A 23,384-nucleotide genomic window follows, 5' to 3' on the forward strand; every position below is an offset into this window, starting at 1 on the left:
TCACACATGACCTGGTCATGGGTAAGCCCAGTCAGCTGACTGTAAGTGGGAATAAATGGAGGCAGGGAGAGGAAAAGAGGCAAATTTCTGGAGAGACCCCAGAGGATCAACTGTGCCCATCTATTGCACTCCTGGGTCACTACATCATTGCTTCTCCCTGGAGCACAGATAATTTGAAATCAAAGAAATACTCCAGGTGTGGACATGGGTATTCTGATGAATGCAAAGATCCAATCCATTCACCTCCTTAGGTAGCATAATGATGACACTGGCAACAGACTTTTATCAGCTTGAAAAAGTCCCAAATATTCCCAGTCCCTTCCCTCTCCAGCCCTTCAAAGCACTAGAGTTCTAGACTCCTCTGTTCACTCCCACAGCCCCCTGACACTTATCCCCTGGTCCAGAAGGAAAAGGAAACACCCCAGTCCTCACCTTGTTGCTGAGTTGCCATTAAAGCATATTTCCTTCCCACTCAGGACCCTTTGCCACCCAAGCAGTGATTAGAAAGGAGACATGAAAGTTTCCTTTCTTGTTCTTCCTTTTTGTTCATTCACTATGACAACCGCAAATGACATCTCACAAATGCCATCTGCCTCCAGCCTGTGCCCTGCTCTCTGCACAGATGGGACCCAGATTTTACTGTAGGGAGGTCAGCTATTTCATTCCAAGGAGCAGTTGAACAAAATTCAGTTGCCCTTCCCTCCAGGTGTCTACACACCAGCTGGAAAGACTTCTTTGTCAATGTATCAGATATTAAACATCTCCGTTCATGCTGCCCTTTTAAAGGAGATGACTCGAGAGGCTACACCTTCATTCTAATAGTACTGAAAACACTTTTGGACGTTCTCTTTGGAACTGAGTCCGGGGCACTTTATTCACCATTGACCCTTAACTGAACCATCACTGAACACCAAACATCTCCCCTGCCAGGCACTGGGCTGTGATGATCAGAAGGTAAGTCTTTCCCTCAGGAACACTGTATCTAATGGAAGAAGTTAACACACAAGCAGATAAATTATGGTTCCATCAATATCAGAACAAAGTTACACACAAGTACCACAGGGTATAGAGAAAGAATCCACTGACTCTCACCAGGAGACCTGGGGAAGCCGGCTTCATGGAGGCCATGCAACCCTTCACGGCTGCAGGGCTTACAAGTGGGGAAGACATCTAAGCAGGTCCAAAGTCCTAGGTGTAAAGGGTATGGACAGTTTCAGAGTGGTGATGGGTAACGTGCTGGAGAGGAAGAAGAGGGGCAGCAAGGTTTCAGAGAGAGAACAGGAGCAGACTTTGAAGACCTGGGCACCAGACTAAACGCAGACTTCCTCCTACCAGCCATGGAGAGCTAAAAGCAGGAAGATGATGGGGACTCTTTTTGTTTTTTAACAAAGATACCTCTGGAGGAGGAATTCCCTGGCGGTCCAGTGGCTAAGACTCTGAGCTTCCGATGCAGGGGCACAAGCTCGATCCCTGGTTGGGAAACTGAGATCCCATGCTGCGTGGTGTGGCAAAACAAAAAATTCTTTTTAATTAAAAGAAAAAAAAAATTCTGGTGTGTTTTGAAGGTAACACTGGAGGTCACAAGGAAAGAATTTGACCTCCTTTACTCCGTGATTCCAATACATCAAACACTGATATATAGATCTTTATAGACTTGATCACATCTTCACAGTAGTCATGGGAAGCAATCATAAAGTCAGTTATAGGTGAACATTTATTGAGTTGTTACTATGGACCGGATAGTGTAGATAGTACTTAAAATGCATCATTCATCTAATCGTCAAAAATAACCCTGTGAGTTTGACATTATCGTGTCCATTTTACAGACCTGAAGCTTACAGAAGTAACGCAGCTAGTAAGTAGCCAAGTCAGAATTCAGAACTAGACCCGCCCGACTCCAAAACCCAGAACCTTTGCACTGAAGCAGTTACTCAGCAAAAAGGTGAACATATGGAATCAGGGCACTGCCTTGAAAACCATAACAACAGTTTCTCCTGAAGGAGAAGCAATAGGAGATGAGTGATAAGGCGTCTAGGCTGACTGCCAGTCTCTGAGCCTGAGGGTCTGAATGGATTGCCTTCTACTGTTCTCAGAAGAAATATGGGAGGGAGTAGAATGCATTTGTGAGAAAGAAACTAATGAATTGTGCCTAGAACATGCTAAGTCTGAGTTAATCTGGCTAAGTGAAAAAAACATTCTTGAAGGTCATCAGTGTGTGGATGGCAATTGAAGCTCTGGGTGCAGGTGACAGACCCACGTACAACGTGGAGAGTGGGCCGCACGGCAGGGGACTAAGACACATGGACACTCAAGGGGAAATCAGAGGAGAGGGCGACACGGAAGGAGGTCGGTGGTTGGCGAGGACAGTGCGATGCCTTGGGAGTCAAGGACCGAGAAGATGTGAAGTCATGTCTGTTTCCTCAAAAGTTATCTCCCTTCCTTCTCACCAAGCCCCCCAACCTTCTCACCCCCACCCGAGAAGGGCCTGGAGCAGAGGCACCCAGGGCTTGATCTCTCACCCTTGTCTCATATGGTTCTTTCTCTCCCAAAGGAGAGCGCAAGGTTCCATGATCAGACTTGAGGTCTGACTGGATAGAGGCAGGCAGAGCAGATCTCTGGCTTGTCCAGTTGTAGGATGTTTAGGCCTCCCTGGCTTTAAACAAAGGAGGCCCCCCATAGCATCCAAATGAACTCTACATTGAACTTTGAGAACCAACGCCTTCACAGGTGATAAAGTACCTTTGCTTTGCTTTAGATTATGCATGTGGTCCATGGTTGTGTGTGTGTGTATAAATGTACATATATATAAAGACATGTATTTTAGCATTCTATTAGTATCTAGTATTTCTCTGTGGTACTCATCACATTCGTAACAACATAACTTTGTAATTAGTTGTTTAACATCTAAGTCTATCTCTCCTGAGGGTTTGGACCATGAACAGGGCTGAACGCCAAAGAATTGATGCTTTGGAACTGTGGTGTTGGAGAAGACTCTTGAGAGTTCTTTGGACTGCAAGGAGATCAAACCAGTCAATCCTAAGGGAAATCAATCCTGAATATTCATTGGAAGGACTGATGCTCAAGCTGAAGCTCTAAAACTCTGGCCACCTGATGCGAAGAACTGACTCACTGGAAAAGACCCTGATGCTGGGAAAGATTGAAGGCAGGAGAAGGGGACGACAGAGAACGAGATGATTGGATGGCATCACGAACTCAATGGACATGAATTTGAGCAAGCTCCGGGAGATGATGAAGGACAGGGAAGCCTGGCATGCTGCAATCCATGGGGTCGCAAAGAGATGGAAACAACTGAGCAACTGAACAACGACAACAAATCTCTCCTGAACGTGAGCTCTATAACAGCATAGACAAACAAGGTCCATCTCTCTATCCCCAGAAACTAACACAGTTGGTTGGACACAGATATTTTTTAAATATTTATCATTTGGTTGATTGATTAAGTAGATGGATGAATACATGGATAGATGGTGGGCAATGCTAGGTGTTATGGAAAGGTTAAGAGGAACAAGGATTGATGCTAGAAGATGAATTTGATTCGGTGATCATTAAGAAACCTTGGTGAGAGAACCATGGTGTACTGGGGTGTTGGACGCCTGACTCTCCTGCAGGAGAGACTGAGACAAGAGCAGGGTGGGAGGGAACAGAGTCAGTGAGCACACCCTGCTCTCTCAGAAGCCCCACTGTGGGCAGGGCCTGGTCTAATGTACGCTTTTGGTTTCCAATTTTATATCCATGTTCTTTATTTTTGTCAAAGACCCTACCAAATAAATTCAGGAGACCCTAGCAGATGGTCAAGCTGGAAGTCATTTCTAGGTGAAAACAGAACCTGATTTCAAAAGTAACAGGACCAATCTTCCAATGTGATGTGTAAACTACCTTCAAAGGCAACCCCAGTTGGATTACAAAACAGAAACATTTTGATAATAGCATCACTGAAACGAGAGTATGGCTCCCCAAGGTGACAATGTTAAACAAATCGTGTTTGGTTATAAGAGTTCTGCTGTTTCCTTTTGGTTTTTAGTCTTTGCGTGCTAAGTCACTTCAGTCATGTCTGACTTTGCAACCCTATGGACTGTAGCACGCCAGGCTGCTGTATCCATGGGATTCTCCAGGCAAGAATACTGGAATGGGTTGCCATTTCCTCCTCAAGGGAATCTTCCTGACGTGGGATGGAACCCACGTCTCTGTATCTCCTGCACTGGCAGGCCACTTCTTTACCACTAGTGCCACCTGGGAAGCCCTTTAAGTCTTTAGGGTTTTGCATAAAATAGGCAGAAGCAGCATGACTTAGAGTAGTGCTTTTCTAGAATGCTTTATACACTTTAGGATGATTTTTGCTGGCACCTGAATACATTTTTATAGGCTCGCCTGGTATTGACTTTTGAAAAAAAACGAGGTATTAACATCAAATTCAGACTATCACATATATTACAAAGTGTCTTGGTCAATAAATTTAAACTACAAATTTAAGTTTTAAATCTAAGTTGTTTAAAGAAATATTAAATAACCAATACTTTTCCTCTGATAAACTCTGTCAGGGTAATCTACAAATAGTTCAACCTTAGGAAACTGGTAGGAGACAGATCTCCGGCTTAAAGACCTAAATTCAAATCCTGTCTCTGCCATTTACTAGTCACTGAATGACCCTGTGAAAGTTGTTTCACTTTTATGAGTCTCAGATTACTCATTTATGAAATGAAAATATCAATACTTATTTCACCAGGTTTTTCTGAGGACACAATGAAATCAAGCATCAAGGCTCCTGGCAGAACCGTGGGTGTCTAAGCTGGTGTGTGATCAATGGCAGCTATAATGCTTGATGGTCTAAACATTACATACGTAAACAAATTCCAGGCATGTGGCTATTTGCATGTGTGCCCATTTATTCCGGCTGACCTTTCTCTTCTATCTGAAATATGTTTGAGCTGCAAGTGAGCACTCACTGGGCTGAAGAGCAGCATCAACAATAGCAAAAAAAAAGAAAGAAAGAAAAATAGAAGGAGCAGAAGCTAACAGGAGGCCTGGAGGCATTTGGACTCTGGTGCCTGAGTCAGATGAGGGACTCAGAGAGGCTCCCAGCAGTCAAACAGTCTGTGTTTCAATAGAGATGCTGCTCTTCTAAGAGCAGTGAGTGAGCATCAACTTCATAATTATTAACTCAGATTCTAAACATAAAAAGCCAAATGACCTGTGCAGAATGAAAGCCAGGGACAGTCTTATCAAGAATGAATCAGTCTCTTTGATCTTGATGTAAGCCGACTCACTGAACATCAAGCTTCCACCTGGGGTTTTTCCAGACACCAACATAATTGCCTAATTCTCGGCTGTCTGGAGTTTCCAGTCTAAACTGGCCTTAAAAAAAAGAGTCCCACCACCTTGCCAGAGGTCATACTCCATTCAAAATGTATACAGTTCTAACTGAATCACTTTGCTATACAGCAGAAATCAACACAACGTTGTAAATCAACTATACTTCAATAAATTTTTTAAATATATGTGTTTCTAAGCTACTAATCCAAATAAATAGGGACTTCAAAACTATTTTTAACTAAGAACAACCCAAGTAAAATGAAGAGAAATTATTCCACCCAATTTGGAATTAAACATTCAAGTATAAAAAGAGGGGTAAACAGAATGGAAACAGAGGACCAGGGTGGAGGGTATTCATAGGTTAGGCAGAAAAGTAGAAAAAAATTGGAAAAAAGTGAACATTGAGGAAGGTAAATACAAAATGCACAGAAAGAGGTAAGGCAGAAGGGGCGGTAGGAAGAAACGGGTGAAAAATAGGAAAAAGAAGGAAGGAGAGGCAGCTGAGCAAGAGCCGTGGTAATCAGCATCTCTCCCTCCAGTTCCAGAACCGTCTCCTACCTACCCACCATGTGCACTGTGCCATGAATTAATCAGCATGTAAATCGCCCCCTTTATCTGCGGAAATTGAATTTAGCTGCCAATCTTGATTGAGGGCATAGAGGCCTCCTCAGAGAAAGATCACAGCTCTCGGGGAGAATGCCTTTTCTCTTCTTAAATCAAAGCTTGCATAAGCCCATGGAAACAGCTGCAGCTGGAGCCACAGACATTGTGAAAGGTGGCAGGCTGAGGTCGGTAATTATAATTAGCAGTTACATAACATGTTTGTTCTTCAAAGTGCTCTACAAGCATCAGCTAATTAATAGCTTACTATGCCCCATGCAGATCCACTGGTTTTTCAGGGAGTGACTAATCCTAGTGCTCCCACTGAAGTCTGAATGGTGGGGGCACAAGCAGCTTGAGCCATGAAGAAAATGGCTAAGGGTCCTGAAGCTATGCCTGGCTCTCAGACCCAGTGACTCCGCAGGTAACTCTGGCCCAAGACCACCTCCCCAGATGTTGAATTCAGCAACCCACGAGGCAGCTGCCTCATTTCCTTCAAATAACTTAGAGATGCTGTTGGAGAGGCAGTCATTGTTTGGGAAGACTATCAGTCTGGTTTGAAATGGCATTATCTCTTCTCAGTGTCTCCAATGATGAAGATGGGGATTCTGGAGTCCTTGGTGTTACTTACAGGTCTGCCCTTGCTTCTCTGTGCAAGTTGGACAAGTCAATGGGACCTAAGAGAAGGCTGATTTAGATCTCTGGGTCCTCATCCAAGTCTACCCCTCCTTATTGCTATGACTGCAGTCTCTAGCCTACCTCCTGCTGCAGTGGTGGCAGAGATAACTAAACGTGGAAAACGCATGGCACAGACATGGTCTCAGCAACGGGACTGAGTTCTTCATCTTCTCCAAGGTTCTTTACCCAAGGATTTCAATATTAAATGTATATTTTTTTTATGTGCATTTCTTTGGAGAAAAATCTATTTACTTCATTGCCCTGTAAATTCCAAAAAGATAGTGTCCAGCAAAGTACCCCACACACAATGTATGCTAAATAAATATCTATTGAAAGAATTGATAGATTTCTTCAAATCCCAGTCCCACATATGGTCATAAACTCTTCCTCTATGGACATATAATAACCTGCAGTCCACGTGTTATATTTGTTCATCCTAGACTTTCCTTTAGAAAACTTAGATTGACAAGACCCAAGCAGACATTACTTTGCCAACAAAGGTCTGTCTAGTCAAGGCTATGGTTGTTCCAGTAGTCATATATGGATGTGAGAGTTGGACTATGAAGGAAACTGAGTGCTGAAGAACTGATGCTTTTGAACTGTGGTGTTGAAAAACTCTTTAGAGTCCCTTGGACTGCAAGGAGATCCAACCAGTCCATCCTAAAGGAAATCAGTCCTGAATGTTCATTGGAAGGAGTGATGTTGAAGCTGAAACTCCAATACTTTGGCCACCTGATGCGAAGAGCTGACTCATTGAAAAGACCCTGATGCTGGGAAAGAGTGAAAGCAGGAGGAGAAGGGGACGACAGAGGATAAGATGGTTGGGTGGCATCACCGACTCAATGGACATGAGTTTGGGTAAACTTTGGGAGTTGGTGATGGACAGGGAGACCTGGTGTGCTGCGGTCCATGGGGTCGCAAAGAGTCAGACACGACTGAGCAACTGAACTGAACTGAACTGAAGACACTCTGCCATAATTCCACTGCAAGTCAAGCCAGAGACCCAAACCAAAGCTACCTTGGGATTTCACTCTTCAGAAATCTGTCTTCAGAGCCAAGCAAGTCAACATCTAGAAACAAATTACCAGTCATTCAAGACTGAAGTGAAGTGAAGTCGCTCAGTCGTGTCCGACTCTTTGCGACCCCATGGACTGTAGCCCATCAGGCTCCTCCATCCATGAAATTTTCTAGGCAAGAGTACTGGAGTGGGTTGCCATTTCCTTCTCCAGGGGATCTTCCCAACCCAGGGATCGAACCTAGGTCTCCCATATTGCGGGCAGACGCTTTACCGTCTGAGCCACCAAGGAATCCCCATTCAAAATTCTTAGACTTGTGATAGTTGGCCCAGGGTGTGACAACTTGTTGTCACCATTCAAGATTAGGTGACAATAATCTGTCACACCCTGGGCCAACTATCACAAGCCTAAGAATCACTGCCTTTCCGCACCCTGTTTATTGAAGGCCAAGGTGAAATAAAACATGTGGAAGTCTACACTTCTGACTCATGAGAGGATCTGCTTTAAGTCAGGCTAATAATTTCAGTAAAAGACCTAATATGTGCACAGTGGTTTAAATTTTGAAATGTTCCCTGTAGATTATCTCATTTGATTCTCTCTCGACAACTATTTGAAGTAGGAAAAACAGGCTATATTTCCCCCCTCTTACAGACTAGGAAACTGAGGCTCTAAGAGAATAATGCCTTACTTGATGACACACAGCTAACACAGGGGACTGCTAGAACTTGAACTGAAGTCTCAAAACTCCTTTTCACAGGTAATCCCATTTGAGGGAATATATCCAAAAGAATCGTGGGCTTCCCAGGTGGCGCTAATGGTAAAGAACCCGCCTCCCAAAGCAAGAGACAAAAGAGACGCAGGTTTGATCCCTGGGTTGGGAAGATCCCCTGGAGGAGGGCATGGCAACCCACTTCAATATTCTTACCTGGAGAATCCCATGGACATAGCAGCTGTTGAGCTACAGTCCTTGGGGTCGTAAAGAGTCAGACACAACTGAAGCGACTTAGCACAGTAGGCACAACCAAAAGAATTCAAATCAAGGTCTCAAAGAGATATTTGTAAGCCCCTGCTCAGAGAGGCATTAGTCACAATAATTAAAAGGTAGAAGCAGCACAACTGTCCATCAACAGATGAATGGATAAGCATAATGCGTAAAAAAACACAGCAGAATATTATCATTCAGCCAGAAAAAAAAAGGAAATACCACCATTGGCAACAACATGGATAAACCCGGAGTACCATGGAAGGATAAATACCAATGGTTTCGCTTATGTGAGGTCAATTAGCCAAACTCATACAGACAGAAAGCAGAATGGTGGTACCAGAAGCTGTGGGGAGTGGGAAAATAGGGAGTTACTCTTTAATAGTTTTTCAAGATGAAAAAGTTCTGAAGACTGGTTGCACAATGTGAAAATAGTTAACACCAAAAAAGCGTTAAAATGGTAGATATTATGTTGTGCATGTTTTACCACAATTAAAAATAAACACTAAAAACCTCGCTATACATGACACCACCTTTTCTCTGAAAAGCTGTCAACATGTGCTTAATTAGGACTTTCAAGTAAGCCCCCTGTGAAAATGGTTCATAGAGAAAAGTCTCTCAGCCAACCAAGCAGAAGAGATAGGAGTCACTGTGATTTAAGGTGAGTTGCAAAAGACAGATGCATAATGCTTTCTATCCAAATTATTTTCCCAATGCACCCTTTAAATCTTCAGGGTTTGGCTGACAAACCTAAAGCCAAGTGCCCACTGGAGTAAATGGCATGGCTGGGTACAGTACACAGAGCAAGCAATCAAAGGCTCTAGGTCCACAACCTGCTAGCTCTTTACCTCTAGGAGACAGGAGCCCTACAGAATGGGGTTATACCTGAGCAGGACGAAGCACTTGCTCTCCAGGTGCCCTTCTCTGTGCAAACGGAAGTGATCTTTCCTCCAGGGCTCTCAAAGCCCTCCAGACAGACATACTGAGCCACACTGCCCAGTCTGGAGCTGTGACTCCCCTCGAGGATCGCGTGCTGCACTTCTGGGGGGCGGCCACAGTCGATCTCTGAAATAAGAAGTAGGACGGCATTTGTTACGACCCATGATTTCCATCCCATAACTCACCTTTTAGAAATAAACATTCAGCAACGATAGAGTCCATCCATATGGGATACGGAAAGACATTAACCCCACCAAATAATTCAATTGCAGATACTTAAAATAAGACTGTTCAGAAGTAAAGAAAATAGAGTTCTCTGAGCTTAATGAAATTTACAAACATGTATATATAAAAAACATTCTAATTATGAGATTATTTATACTATAGAGAACTCCTTGGCCAATGAAAGAATCCATCTCAGGGTTCTTTTAAATACTAAGATTTTTCTGCTGTCTTTTACTGTGTATCTTCAGGTCATTAACTCCTGAGTAGATAATAATATAACTGTAGTTTTTTTTGCCAACTGAAGAGTAAACAAAATACATACAAAATCTCTGAACTTTTTAAAGGAAATTAACGGGGAATGTTAATTAACATTCAATGTAGATGCACCTTTCAAAGGGAAAAAGTCAGCAACATAGAGGGAAACAATCCTGGATTTATAAAATGAATATGAAATTTCTTCTCTGAAACTCTGACTACTAGAAGACATTGGAAAACTTACACAGAACAATCTGAAGGACAAGGATTATGACATTGCCATTTTAGACCCAGCCAAACTCTACCTCATAGAAGAATAAAAGAGTCACTTTCAGGTATTTTACAATTCTTAAAAAATCTATGTGTGTACCTTTTCTGGGAAAAAAATTCAAAAATAACTTCAACCCAATAACAAAAGTGAATCAGAATAAATACCGAAAGAAAACAGAAAGATGGGCCTTTAGAAGAAGCACAAGAATGAAACAAGCAGGATGTACAGATAGGTCTCCATAATCATTTAGGGGTGACGTAGAGCTCGATAGACCGAACAGTAAAGAGTCAGTCTCTGGTCAGTGCAGACACAAATTCTGAGCAGTTATGCAACCAGAATGAGGTGGTCATTAAATAAAGCCTCCAACCCTGACCACCTCTCAATTCCCATGTTTGCCCACAGAGATTTGTTCCCTTCTCATACATGTTGGCCCGACACAAGACCTCTTGGCCCTCAGCATATCTTCCCAACATCAGATCTTTCAGCCTGTATACTGGCCCCAAACATTCCAAGATGTGAGTATATTTGTGCATACGTGAGCAACCAACTGAACAGATGGTTACGGTTTCCTAAGACTGCCCAGCCACTGTTGACATCTAAAACAGCCAGTTCAAGACAGGGTTCAGTTACAGCAGGAAATTAGAGGGATCATCAGTGAATAAACTGAGGGTATAGATTTATGTAGGTCTATGGGCTTCCCTCGGAGAAGGCAGTGGCAAACCCACTCCAGTATTCTTGCCTGGAGAATCCCAGGGACTGGAGCCTGGTGGGCTGGCGTCTGTGGGGTCGCACAGAGTCGGACGCGACCAAAGCGACTTAGCAGCAGCAGCATCATGGGCTTCCCTGGTGGCTCAAACGGTAAAGAATCTGCCCGCAATGCGGGAGACTCAGGTTCAATCCCTGGGTCAGGAAGATACCCTGGAGAAGGAATTGGCAACCCACTCCACTACTCTTGCCCGGAGAATTTCATAGACAGAGGAGCCTAGCAGGCTGCAGTTCATGAGACTGCAAAGAGTCAGACATGATTGAGTGACTAACTTTCACTTTCTTTCATCGACCTTGAAGCTGGAATTCTAAACTGCACACTGGAGAGGTTTGGGGGGGAATCTGATAACCAGACCTCTGGATTAGGGGAGAGGCATAGATACTAAGGACTTTCCAGGGGGCACAGTGATAAAGAATCTGCTTGCCAATGCAGGAGAAGCAGGAGACATGGGTTCGATCCCTGGGTCAGGAAGATCCCCAGAGGAGGCCATGGCAACCCACTCCAGTGCTCCTGACTGGAAAATCTCATGGACAGGACTTAGCAACTGAGCATAGCATATATATACTAAAGGTATAAACGTATAGAAAAAAATTGACTTTCATCTTGGATATGACCAAGAATAATGGAAGGCATGGTGGCTTTAGTTGAGACTACGAGATTCTTTTTTAACTGATATTAATAGATAAGAATTCAATAGCTTGGTCTCTAGGGACTCAGGTAGATGCCCAGGAACAGGCAATTTGGACCCAATTCTGTGACTTCCCGTCTCAGAGCTATTCAAGTTGGACAGTCCCTTGGCAAGAGATATTTAGAGAGGAATTAACACATGGTTCTAAACAACAGCCATACAGTCTGAATCACCTAGGGAGCTTTTGAAAAAAATCACACAATGGAGTGTCTCTCTCTCTTTCACACACACACACACACCCCACCATCACCCAGAGCCAACTCTTCTGAATAAGTAGTAGTTTGTTGGGTTCTTGGTATCCACATTTTTACAAAGCTGCAAATCTGATCTGTATGCACACTCACAGGTGAGAACCTAAATTAAACAGTGGTATGAACGGCTACCCCTTGACGTCACACGCATCCCAAATGGGCCTCAAGTATCTAACATTACTACTTCACAGTAACCCTCTATAGCAGAGATTATTTTCCCCATTTTACAGGTAAAGTGACTTAACATGGTTAAATAAAACATCCAAAGTCACATAGGTAATCGTGTGACAGTAAGAAGCCGAATCCACATCTATCAGATTCCTACAACCACCGCTTCTCGAGAGCAGCTCCATCTTTGAAAACCTACAGTATATGCCCCATTCTATCACCTTTCACCTTGCTCACTTTCTCTCTACTCAAATTACATGCTTCCTCCCTCAAATCTAGCAAAATCCTTCCCAATGAAGAAACTGCTCCATGACTAATAGAGGGATCCCTTCTTCCTCTGAGCTTTCATAGCCTGTGTTCATTCATTCCCTTAGTCATTTATTTATTGAGCACCTAGTATATGTGAGACAGTATGCTATACACTACAGCAGTGAACAAAATGGATAAGATCACTCCCCTCAGAGAACTTAGGGAGGGAATAATTAGACAAAAAAATAATAATAATAATAATAAACCAACAAGGTAATTGCAGATTGTGGTAAAAGTTAAGTAGGAGGAAAGATAATGTGATAGGATGGGAAAGACTTTTTACATAGCATGGTCAGGAATGATTTGAGCTCTCTAAGGAGGTAGCACCTGAATTAGGACCTGAAGGATGAGAAAGAGCCTGTCATGTTCAGGACCAGAGGAAGAACATTTTAATCAAGTGAAATAGCCAACACAAAGACCCTGAGGTGAGAGAGTTCTTGATGTGTTCCAGAAAGGGAAATGCAGCCTGTTGGCTGGAACACAGTCAGCAAGGAGAAGGGGCATGAGATGACAGTGCAGAGAAGAGCAGAGATGATCACAGAGGGCCCTACGGAAGGGCCTTGCAAGCCTTAGGAAAGAGTTCGGAGCTTATGAAAAAGCAGCTGAGCACGATGCAAGGGTTTTGAGCAAGGGAATGAGACAATCTGACTTAGACTTCTAAAAGACCATTTTGACTGTTGGGTAGAGAACAGATGGGAGAACAGGAATAAAAGGAGAGGTGGGGCAGGGTCTATGACCCAGCAATCCCACTGCTGGGCATACACACCGAGGAAACCAGATCTGAAAGAGACAGATACACCCCAATGTTCATCGCAGCACTGTTTATAATAGCCAGGACATGGAAGCAACCTAGATGCCCATCAGCAGACGAATGGATAAGAAAGCTGTGGTACATATACACCATGGAATATTACTCAGCCATTAAAAAGAATTCATTTGAATCAGTTATAATGAGATGGATGAAACTGGAGCCCATTATACAGAGTGAAGTAAGCCAGAAAGATAAAGACCAATACCGTATACTAATGCATATATATGGAATTTAAAAAGATGGTAACGATAACCCTATATGCAGGACAGAAAAAGAGACACAGATGTATAGAACAGACTTTTGGACTCTGTGGGAGAAGGCGAGGGTGGGATGAGCTGAGAGAATAGCATTGAAACATGTATATTATCAAGTGTGAAACAGATTGCCAGCCCAGGTTGGATGCATGAGACAAGTGCTCAGGGCTGGTGCACTAGGAAGACCCAGAGGGATGGAGTGGGGAGGGAGGCGGGAGGGGGGATCAGGATGGGGAACACATGTAAATCCATGGCTGATTCATGTCAACGTATGGCAAAAACCACTACAATATTGTAAAGTAATTAGTCTCCAACTAATAAAAATAAATGAAAAAAATTAAAAAAAGAAAAAGTCCAACAGAGAGAGAATGAGGTCTTAGATGCACTTGAGAGGTGATGATGGAGATGGAGAAAACGGGATGGATTCCAGACATATACAGGAAGCAAAACAAGATTCTTGGTGACAGATTGGATGTGAGAGTGAGGAAAGAAGTAGAAAAAAGGATAATTATTTATCTGGATCTTCCTTGGTGGTCCAGTGATTCAGAATTCACCTGCCAATGCAGGGGACACCAGTTCAATCCCCCAGTCCAGGAACTAAGATCCCACATGTCAAGGGGCAACTAAGCCTGTGTACTACAATTACTAAGCCTGTGCTCGAGAGCCTGCATGTCTCAACTACTGAGTTCTCCAAGAGCAATTTCTGAAGCCCAAGGGCCCTAGAGCCTATGCTCCACAACAAGAGAAGCCACAGCAGTGAGAAGCCAGGGCACCACAGCTAGAGAGTAGCCCTTGCTTGCTGCAACTAGAGAAAGCCTATAGGCCGACAACAAAGACCCAGCACAGCCAAAAATATGCTAAATAAATAATTTTTTAAAAGAATAATTATTTATCCTGTTCATTTGACCTTTATTTCCTGCTTGAGGATTTAGTGGGGTTCTTTTAATGACTATGTCTTCCCAAATACATGAACAGTTCCTAAAGGACAGAAGCTTTAGCTTAACAATCTCTTGCATCCTCACAATGCCTACTTACATTTGTATGTTTTACATAGTAAATAATAAATAGTTGCTCATTGGTAGCTTGCTACTACTTCATCATTGTTCAAGATGCAATAAATATTACTTTGGGGCTTCCTTTGTAGTCCAGTGGTTAAGAATCCACCTGTCAATGCAGGAGACATGGGTTCGATACCTGATCCGGGAACTAAGATTCCACATGCCTCGGGGCAACTAAGCCCATGTGCCAAAACTCCCGAAGCCCCCACACCCTAGAGTCCATGCTCCACAGCAAGAGAAGCCCACGCACTGCAGCTGAGAGCAGCCCCTGCTCTCCGCAACTAGAGAAAGCCCCAGCACTGAACAAAGGCTCAGCACAGCCAAAACTAAAAAAAGAAATCTTTTTCTAAATGTTACTTTGATATGACCAGAGCCCCTGAGGAAGGAAACACACATTAGTAAATTCTAAGGACCGCTAACAAGACGGGAGCACATCGCCTCTATATTTTTTTATCTAACAGAAGTAACTCACACCTACCAAACATCAAGTAGATGAAAGCTGAGAAAAAAGCCTACAAAAACTAATATCACTCTTGTAACAGTGAATTCTGGGAACGCTTTTTAAACCGCAATAATTTTAATCAAAAATTTTAACAATTTTAATTTTAAAACAATAGCAAGGAACCAAAACCCAACTAAACATAAGGTAGTCTCTTCCTTATACACAATCTTATTTATTTCTCATGGAAAACCCTACTACAAGGTAAATGTCTTATTCTCACGTAAGTTACAGATACAAAACTGGAGGTCCAAAGAGGTTAAGTCACATTCAAAAGTTACTTCACTATTAAAAGACAGAGCCAGGATTCAAATCACGGTTTTTGTGATCCTGAAGTCCAGGTTCATTTGATCCAGGTAGCCTCACATTGAAGGGGTTCATTCTAGGCGCTGATTTTGTAGGTTAACCAAAACCTCAGAAGAAAAGGTTGCATGAAAAAGCATTTAAATTAGTCCAGACTGGTTCTATGACAATTTCCTCTGCCCCCATCTTGTCTCCAAAAACTTAACCATAGCAAGAGAGTGGCTGGAAATGGATTTCCCCTGCCACTGTACTTGCCCTGAAGTTTTCTTGGTATTGATATTTAACCCTGGATCTGGCCCAGGTCTTAACTGGAACATAAGCCCATCATAGATATTTGCATCATGCTGAGATGGTGGCCACTTCTACTCAGGCCAAATGGGACCCAAGAAAGCCAGTGGCCCCAATTAAGTCATATTCAAAAATCAATCCAACAGAAGTTACAATTGATAATAAAACTAGCACTATTACAAGGAAAAAAACCATTTAAAAACAGTTAACATCCAAAGGAAAAAAAAGCTGTACAAATTTTGTGTTGCATATGCATAGGGGTGTTCATTAAAGCACACATATCTCTGGGTAATTATATTGAATCTGCATCAGGAATACAGTCATCTAATTATGAATGTGGCTGGGAATTTTTCCTTAGTATCCTATTATCCATGATTTTATTTAAATAATCAACTTCAAAATAGGTCTCCCTGGGGGAAAATGTGTTATGCTGGTTTCAAAGATCACATTAAGATTGTAACTCTGTTTCATATCTTGAAGGTAAAAATGCTTATCCACCCTGTTACCTTTAATATTCTACCCAAGAAAATGTTCCAGAAGGAAATTTGTTTGATGAAAGGTATAGGCAATTTATGGCATCTAATCAATAACTTACTGTATCAGCAATAACTGTTGTTTATTATACACATCAGCAAATAATGTGATTGACGATAGAAATAACAGTGTAATATAAGGCTGAATTTAAGACTGTTTTAGAGACCAATAAACACCAAGCTGAGAAGGAAAAAAAAAATGACCAATAATGTCCACAAATTGAGGCAGACATCTTGCCAAATGCTGAGGGAACCAATGATTGACCTATTCTACTTATTAATATTGACCCCCAAAAAAAGAAAAACCTTTTTTACTTTTTTCTTCCCAGAAAAATAAATCTTTCTTCTTCCCAGAAAAATAAACTACTAAATGAAAAACTCTAGCAAAAGGGCAGCTACATGGATGAAAATGAAAGAAAATCACATTCAAGTCAATTTTCATGTTTACCCAACAATAATAAGACCCTTACTGTGCCTGAGTATTAAATCAGGGACTTGCCAGGTGGCTCTAGAGGTAAAGAACCTGCCTACCAATGCAGGAGACTAAGAGTCAGGGATTTGATCCCTGGGTGGGAAGATCCCCTGGAGGACAGCATGGCAACCCACTCCAGTATTCTTGCCTGGAGAGTCCGCGGACTCTAGCTTTGTGGGCTGCTGCTGCTGCTAAGTCACTTCAGTCGTGTTCGACTCTGTGCGACCCCGTCCCTGGGATTCTCCAGGCAAGAACACTGGAGTGGGTTGCCATTTCCTTCTCCAGTGCATAAAAGTGAAAAGTGAAAGTGAAGTCGCTCAGTCAAGTCCGACTCTTAGCAACCCCATGGACTGCAGCCTACCAGGCTCCTCTGTCCATGGGATTTTCCAGGCAAGAGTACTGGAGTGGGGTGCCATTGCCTTCTCCATTTGTGGGCTACAGTCAGTAGCAAAGACTCAGACATGACTGAGCAACTAAGCAAGCAGCATGCAGTATCAAATCAGAAGCTTTATAACACCTGGAAATTAGTGTAACATGATGGGTTGTAAAGGCCCAAACAGTCTAGGTAGGTGAATGCCAGAGTCTACACTACATTCATGCTCTAGATCAGATAATTCAGCAATTACACCTATACTCTTCATTTGTAAAAAACCTTCTCTTCCCCTCTTAACAGTAAGTTCTATGTGAGCTATGTCTATATCCTATATATTTAGAATATCCCCTATAGTCATGTGAGCTATTAATATTATTATGAGCGTTAATTATGGTGAAGTTTAGTGGGTTCCAGCATCTTCCTGTTAATAGTTATCAGCAGTTAGCTCTCTCAGGAGGAGGTGAGCACACTCCACCGTCTTGAACCAGAACACTGCTGAAGTTTATATGTAAGCAATATAAACGTAGCCTTATGACAAAGTTTCACACACTTTATGACATGTTCTGAATCTGGCCAAATATAGTTAATTCAGGATCACTTGGGCATTAAACTACATACATATTTGATGTTGGGGCTGAAATCCTAACATTGCAATATGAGACAACTTGAAATCAGAAAATCATATCACAATCATCCAAGGGAAATGGGAGGGTTACATAATTCCATGAAGCACATTCTTATAAGCAACTTATGAAGTGTTGTCACTGAACTCATTAGTACCAAAAAGCCTACTTGACCTTAAGACGGTAGAAAAAAAAGAATTACTTTTTAGTGGATTTTGTTTTCTGAAGTCTCCCATGATCTTTAACCGCAATACTTTTCCTTCAGATCGTATCCACAGACCATTTGGAGGGAAAAGAAAATTTTCCATTTCTCATAAAAACACTTATTGTCAACAAATAGTGTCTAATATGGAAGCAGGTAGAATCTGAACACTTCAGAAACATCGGAGGAGGTGATAGGGTAGGTAAAACCGTGAGTGCTGGAAGGAAAATGAAAAAGTTTATCAGTATATTTCTTATAGAGATCTTCCATTTATAGAGGTGAAATGGTTTTTGACGCTTTGAGCTGTATAACAATCTTTTTTCAAGAAATAACACTAAAACTGTTCTAGCTGTAAATAGAACACATGAATCAAAAACAAATAAATAAAGTAAAGTGAAAGCTAAAAAATTTTAGACCTTCCCATTTTATGGTAGGATGTTTTAGAAAGACCTAGAATTTTTGTTAGAAAAATTACCAGCCACTCCTGTCTAGATTATGACTCTCATATTCTGATGCCAAACACTTATCCAGGAGCTACTCTGCATCAAGCACAATGTCAAACACTTTTAATCATTATCTCATTAAAACTTCATAATAACTCTAGGGTGACAACAATTTCTCCTCCTTCAACAGAAGGCAACTGGAGTTTGGAGAAGTTTAGAGGTGGTGATGGAATCACTGAGCAGCTCAGCCAAAACTCACACAAGACTTTCTGATTATAGAGTTCATGTTTCAGCACCCTGAGTCTTATGACCAATGTCATCATTCATTGTGCATACTCAAGTGATGCCAAACATTTGTAGTGATACGTTTAATGGCATTTACTTGGCAAAAGGATCACACAAGAGATCTGTTGCAAGCAACCAGTAAGTCAAGACAGTTTTCAAAGATCAGTATGGAGACTTCCCTGGTGATCCAGTGGTTGAGAGTCCGCCTGCCAATGCAGGGGACATGGGTTCCATCCTTGGTCCAGAAAGATTCTATGTGCTGTGAGGCAGCCAAGCCTGTGTGCCACAACTATTGAACCTGTGCTCTAGAGCCCTCGAGCTGCAACTACTGAGCCCATGCACCACAAACACTGAAGCCCGTGCACCCTAGAGCCTAGGCTCTGCAACAAAAGAAGCCACCTCAATGAGAAGCCTGGCATCGCAATGAAGGGTAACTCCTGCTCGCTGCAACTAGAGAAAGCCTGCAGGCAGCAACGAAGACCCAGTCATAAATTAATTAATTTTTAAATTAATTTTTTAATTTAAATAGATTTTTAAAAAATTGGCTTCCCTGGTGTATCAGACAGCCAAGAATCTGCCTGCAATGTGGGAGACCTCGGTTCGATCCCTGGGTTGGGAAGATCCCTTGGGGGAGGGGATGGCTACCCACTCCGTATTCTTGTCTGGAGAATTCCATGGACAGAGGAGCCTGGCAGGCTACAGGCCACCCCTCCCCTGAATGCACTCATTTGTATTCCAACTTATGCCAAAGCTTTTTCAAACCCTCCCCAACTGTGTAGATGAGATTGGGCTCCACGAAGAAAATCTTAAAAGATGAAGAGTTGACTCAGCAACAACACACATCCCTCTGGGTGGGTTCAAGACCACACTGGGCAGGAAGGTAAGTTTGCCCCAGTGTCCCTCTCCTTCTAGAGCCCTCCAGCCTTTCACCATTGCCTCCCACCTCCAGGGCTCACTAAGGCTTGCTTCTATATGAAATTTGCCTTCTGGAAAGGTGCTTTGGGTTTTCAACATGGTATCTAAGCTGGTGACATAAGGTAAGTCACTTCCTTGCTCTGGTTCTTAATGGGAAGTGATACCCATTATTAGTTGAAAATGGAATATTTATGAAATGGGAAATAAAGCCAAACTAGTTCCCTAAATGGTTCAGCTGGTAAAGAATCTGCCTCCAATGTTGGAGACCTGGGTTCAATCCCTGGGTTAGGAAGATCGCCTGGAGCAGGGAAAGGTTACCCACTCCAGTATTCTGGCCTGGAGAATTCAACGGACCACGGGCTTATAGTCCATGGGGTCGCAAAGAGTCGGGCATGACTGAGTGACTTTCACTAAAAAAAAAAAAAAACAAAACCAGTAACCACATCAGAAGGCATTTCTAAAAAGCAAAGAAGGCAGTGTTTAAGGAAAACCTTGTAAACCTTCAAGCTCTGGCTCTGCTGTGAGTAGACTTGAGAAACCATGTCCCACCCTTGTTAACCGACTCCAGGAAGAAACTCTGCCTCTGCAATTAGCCCACAGAGTTGTGCCATGCATTCTGGAGGGCCACAGGTGTGGGGATGGGGAAACCAAGAGTCAGCCCCAGAGCCTTGTTTATGGGTTATCAAAGCATAGAAATGTCACGCCAGGGGAGACGCAAGCAAGAAAGTGCAGAAGACAGAGTAAGAAGGTGTGGAATCAGGAAAAGAGGAGGCCAGGGTTTCAGCAAGGCTCAGCCACAGGATAAGCTGCGGCGCAGTTCAGAAGCCAATTCCGCTATGCCTGCCATCATCTCTGCCACCTTTTGGGGGCGGTTTGGGGTGCTTCCACAGGCCTTAGGTATGCCAGGCACTGTGCCAGGAGCCGGAGAGATGATACTGAAGAAGACGCACGGTTGATGTCCCCCCAGACTGATTTTTCATCAGTCTGTCCCGTAAAAATAATAATAAACAACACACTTACATCCTAAGCAAGAGGACGTCAGAGATGACACTTAGGCTGAAACTTGAAAGATGAAAAGGAGCTTGCTGTGCAAAAAGTACATAGCCTCCCTCAACAGATGAATGAAGAAATAAAATGTGGCGTATACGCACAACAGAAAATTATTCAGCCTGAAAAAGGAATGACGTTCTTCGAAAGTTACAAACTCCCAGTTATAAAATAAATAAGTACTTGGGATGAAATGTACAAAGTGATAAATCGACACTGCTATACATCACATATGAAAATTGTTGAAAGTAAATCCTAAAAGTTCTCATCACAAGGGAAAAACTACCATTTTTCTATTTCTTTTTTTTTAATGGAAATATCCAGTGTGTAGCTTTTATGTATTTATTTAGCTGATCTGTGAGATCCTAGTTTTCTGACGAGAGATCAAACCTGGGCCTCTTGCGGTGGAGGTGGAGTCCTAACCACTGGACCACCAGGGAATTCCTCTCATTTTCTATTTTTTTAATGTCGTATCTGTATGTGACAATGAATGGGCACTAAATACACAGTGATAATCATTTCATGATATGGTGTATGTAAGTCAAGTCATTATGCTGCACACCTTAAATCTATACAGTGATGCATGTTGATTACATCTCAATGAAACTAAAAGGGAAAAAAATGAGTAAAGTTTTATACATGCTGTAACATGGATGAACCTTGAAAATATGATGTTAAGTCAAATAAGCCAGACATAAAAAGACAAGTATTGTGTGAGTCCACACATACGAGGTAACCATAATACAAATTCACAGGGACAGAAAGTAGAAAAGAGAGAAGAAGGGATGGGGGGTTCTTCTTAAATGGGTGTAGAGTTTCTGTTTTGGATGATGCAAATGGACAGCAGTGATGGTTGCACAACACTGAATGCACTTAATGCCACTGAACTGTATATTTATAAATGGCTTATAAACAGCTAAAATGGTGAACTTTATATCATGTGTGGTTTACCACAATAACAATTTTTTAAAGCAGATTGGCAATTATTTCAAGTAGAGAGAAAGGGCCTTGAAGCTGATAAGAGACATACTGGTTGGGAGAGAATATTGGGAGACGTAACCTGTACAGAAACACAAAAGGACCAGAGCCATGTTGGCTTCAAAATCCATGGTTATGGAACTACCCTGGTGGTCCAGAGGCTAAGACTCTGTGCTCCCAGTACAGGGGCCTGGGTTTGAGCCCCAGTCAGGGAACTAGATCCTGCATGCCACAACTAAGAACCCATACAGCCAAATAGATAAATTAAATAAATATATATTTTTTAAACCCATGGTTAGGAGTTAGGATCTTACTCTAGGTGCAGTGGCCACTTCACTGTTTTTAGAGGGGTTTTAAGCAAGAAAAAGCAAACATAGAAGTGGATTCTTAAGGGACTATTCAGAACCAGACACCCTCTGGTGAGAACTCCAGCCCGAAAGGAAGATAAGGCCCCCAAAAGGATGGGAACAAACCTGGATGGTCCCAGAACCCTCAGATGGTCCACCTACACTGCTAACCACTGTCACTAGAGGCTTGCACAGGAAGCAAACTACCCAAACGGAAGAATGCAAATGCCAACTCTCCCTTGACCCACCCCATCTCTCCATCTCAACTCTCTAAGTTTTTACCCATTTTTCTTACATGATATGTAAGAATTCACTCTTATAGAATAACTTGTGGTGTACCTGGTTTTTCTCCTTCCAGATTCCAGACTTGCCTAGTCACAGGATCTATCAAGTATAGCATCAGATCTGGACTCTGGATTTGTTGCTAATGATTAAATGATTTAACTAATGGTTAAAGTGACTCCCTTATCTTGCTCCTGGATTGGCTGAATTTTTTAAAACTCAAATTCTTTAAGCTGTCACAACTGGCACCTTTTCTGATAATTTAAAAAAAAAATAGCAAAATAAAAGTTATGACAAACCTAGACAGCCTATTAAAAAGCAGAGACATCACTTTGCCAATGAAGGTCTGTTCAGTTACCAGTAGTCATGTACAGGTGTGAGAGTTGGACCAGAAAGAAGGTTGAGCACCGAAGAATTGATACTGTAGGACTGTGGTGCTGAGAAGACTCTTGAAAATTCCCCGGACAGCAAGGAGAGCAAATCAGTCAATCCTAAGGGAAATCAACCCTGAATATTTGCCCCCTGCATTGGAAGTGCAGAGTCCTAACCATTGGATCACCAGGGAATTCCTCTGCACCGTTAATGTTTTAACGTATAGCTTTCTGAACTTTTTCATAAACATATGTATATATGAAATTTTTCAAAATTAAGGGCATATTATTCATATAAGACTGATGCTGAAGCTGAAGCTCCAATACCTTGGCCACCTGATGTGAAGAGCCGACTCACTGGAAAAGACCCTGATGCTGGGAAAGATGGAGGGCAAGAGGAGAAGGGGGCAATAGAGGATGAAGTGGTTGGATAGCATCACCAACTCGATGGACATGAATTTAGCAAACTCTGGGAGACAGTGAAGGACAGGGAAGCCTGGCGTGCTGCAGTCCATGGGGTGGCAAAGAGTCGGACATGACTTAGAAATTGAACAACAACAAAGGAAAGGCAAGCTAGAGATTGTCTTTTCCTGAGAGATGCTGGAAATGTGTGATAGACGTCACACATCATCTTCCCTATCATCATCCACTTCCGAGGCCTGCTTGAACAGGGAACTTATGTCACGGCCCCCCTCCATTCCCCCTCACCAAAGCAGCAGCAGAGCCGCCAGTAATTGGGAGAAGGCAAACAACAGGATCTGCCAACTGTACCTTCTCTGGGGGAGGAAGTCCGTCATCAGACACACACGCTGCCATCTGGA

The 23,384-nt window shown here is 42.5% G+C and overlaps 1 protein-coding gene across 3 annotated transcripts in view; it reads right to left on the reverse strand.

Moving 5' to 3' along the window:
• The window catches only part of SUSD1 (sushi domain containing 1), a 130,461-nt gene that overhangs the window by 72,377 nt on the left and 34,700 nt on the right, over positions 1-23,384 (reverse strand). For all 3 annotated transcript variants that reach the window (XM_043453660.1, XM_043453659.1, XM_043453661.1), the window contains exon 6: positions 9,493-9,672. In XM_043453660.1, coding sequence (XP_043309595.1) covers positions 9,493-9,672 — 180 coding nt within the window. The remainder of the gene's footprint in view (positions 1-9,492; positions 9,673-23,384) is intronic.

Source organism: Cervus canadensis, chromosome 30 (assembly GCF_019320065.1).
Source record: "Cervus canadensis isolate Bull #8, Minnesota chromosome 30, ASM1932006v1, whole genome shotgun sequence".
In the NCBI taxonomy this organism is placed as follows: Eukaryota; Metazoa; Chordata; class Mammalia; order Artiodactyla; family Cervidae; genus Cervus; species Cervus canadensis.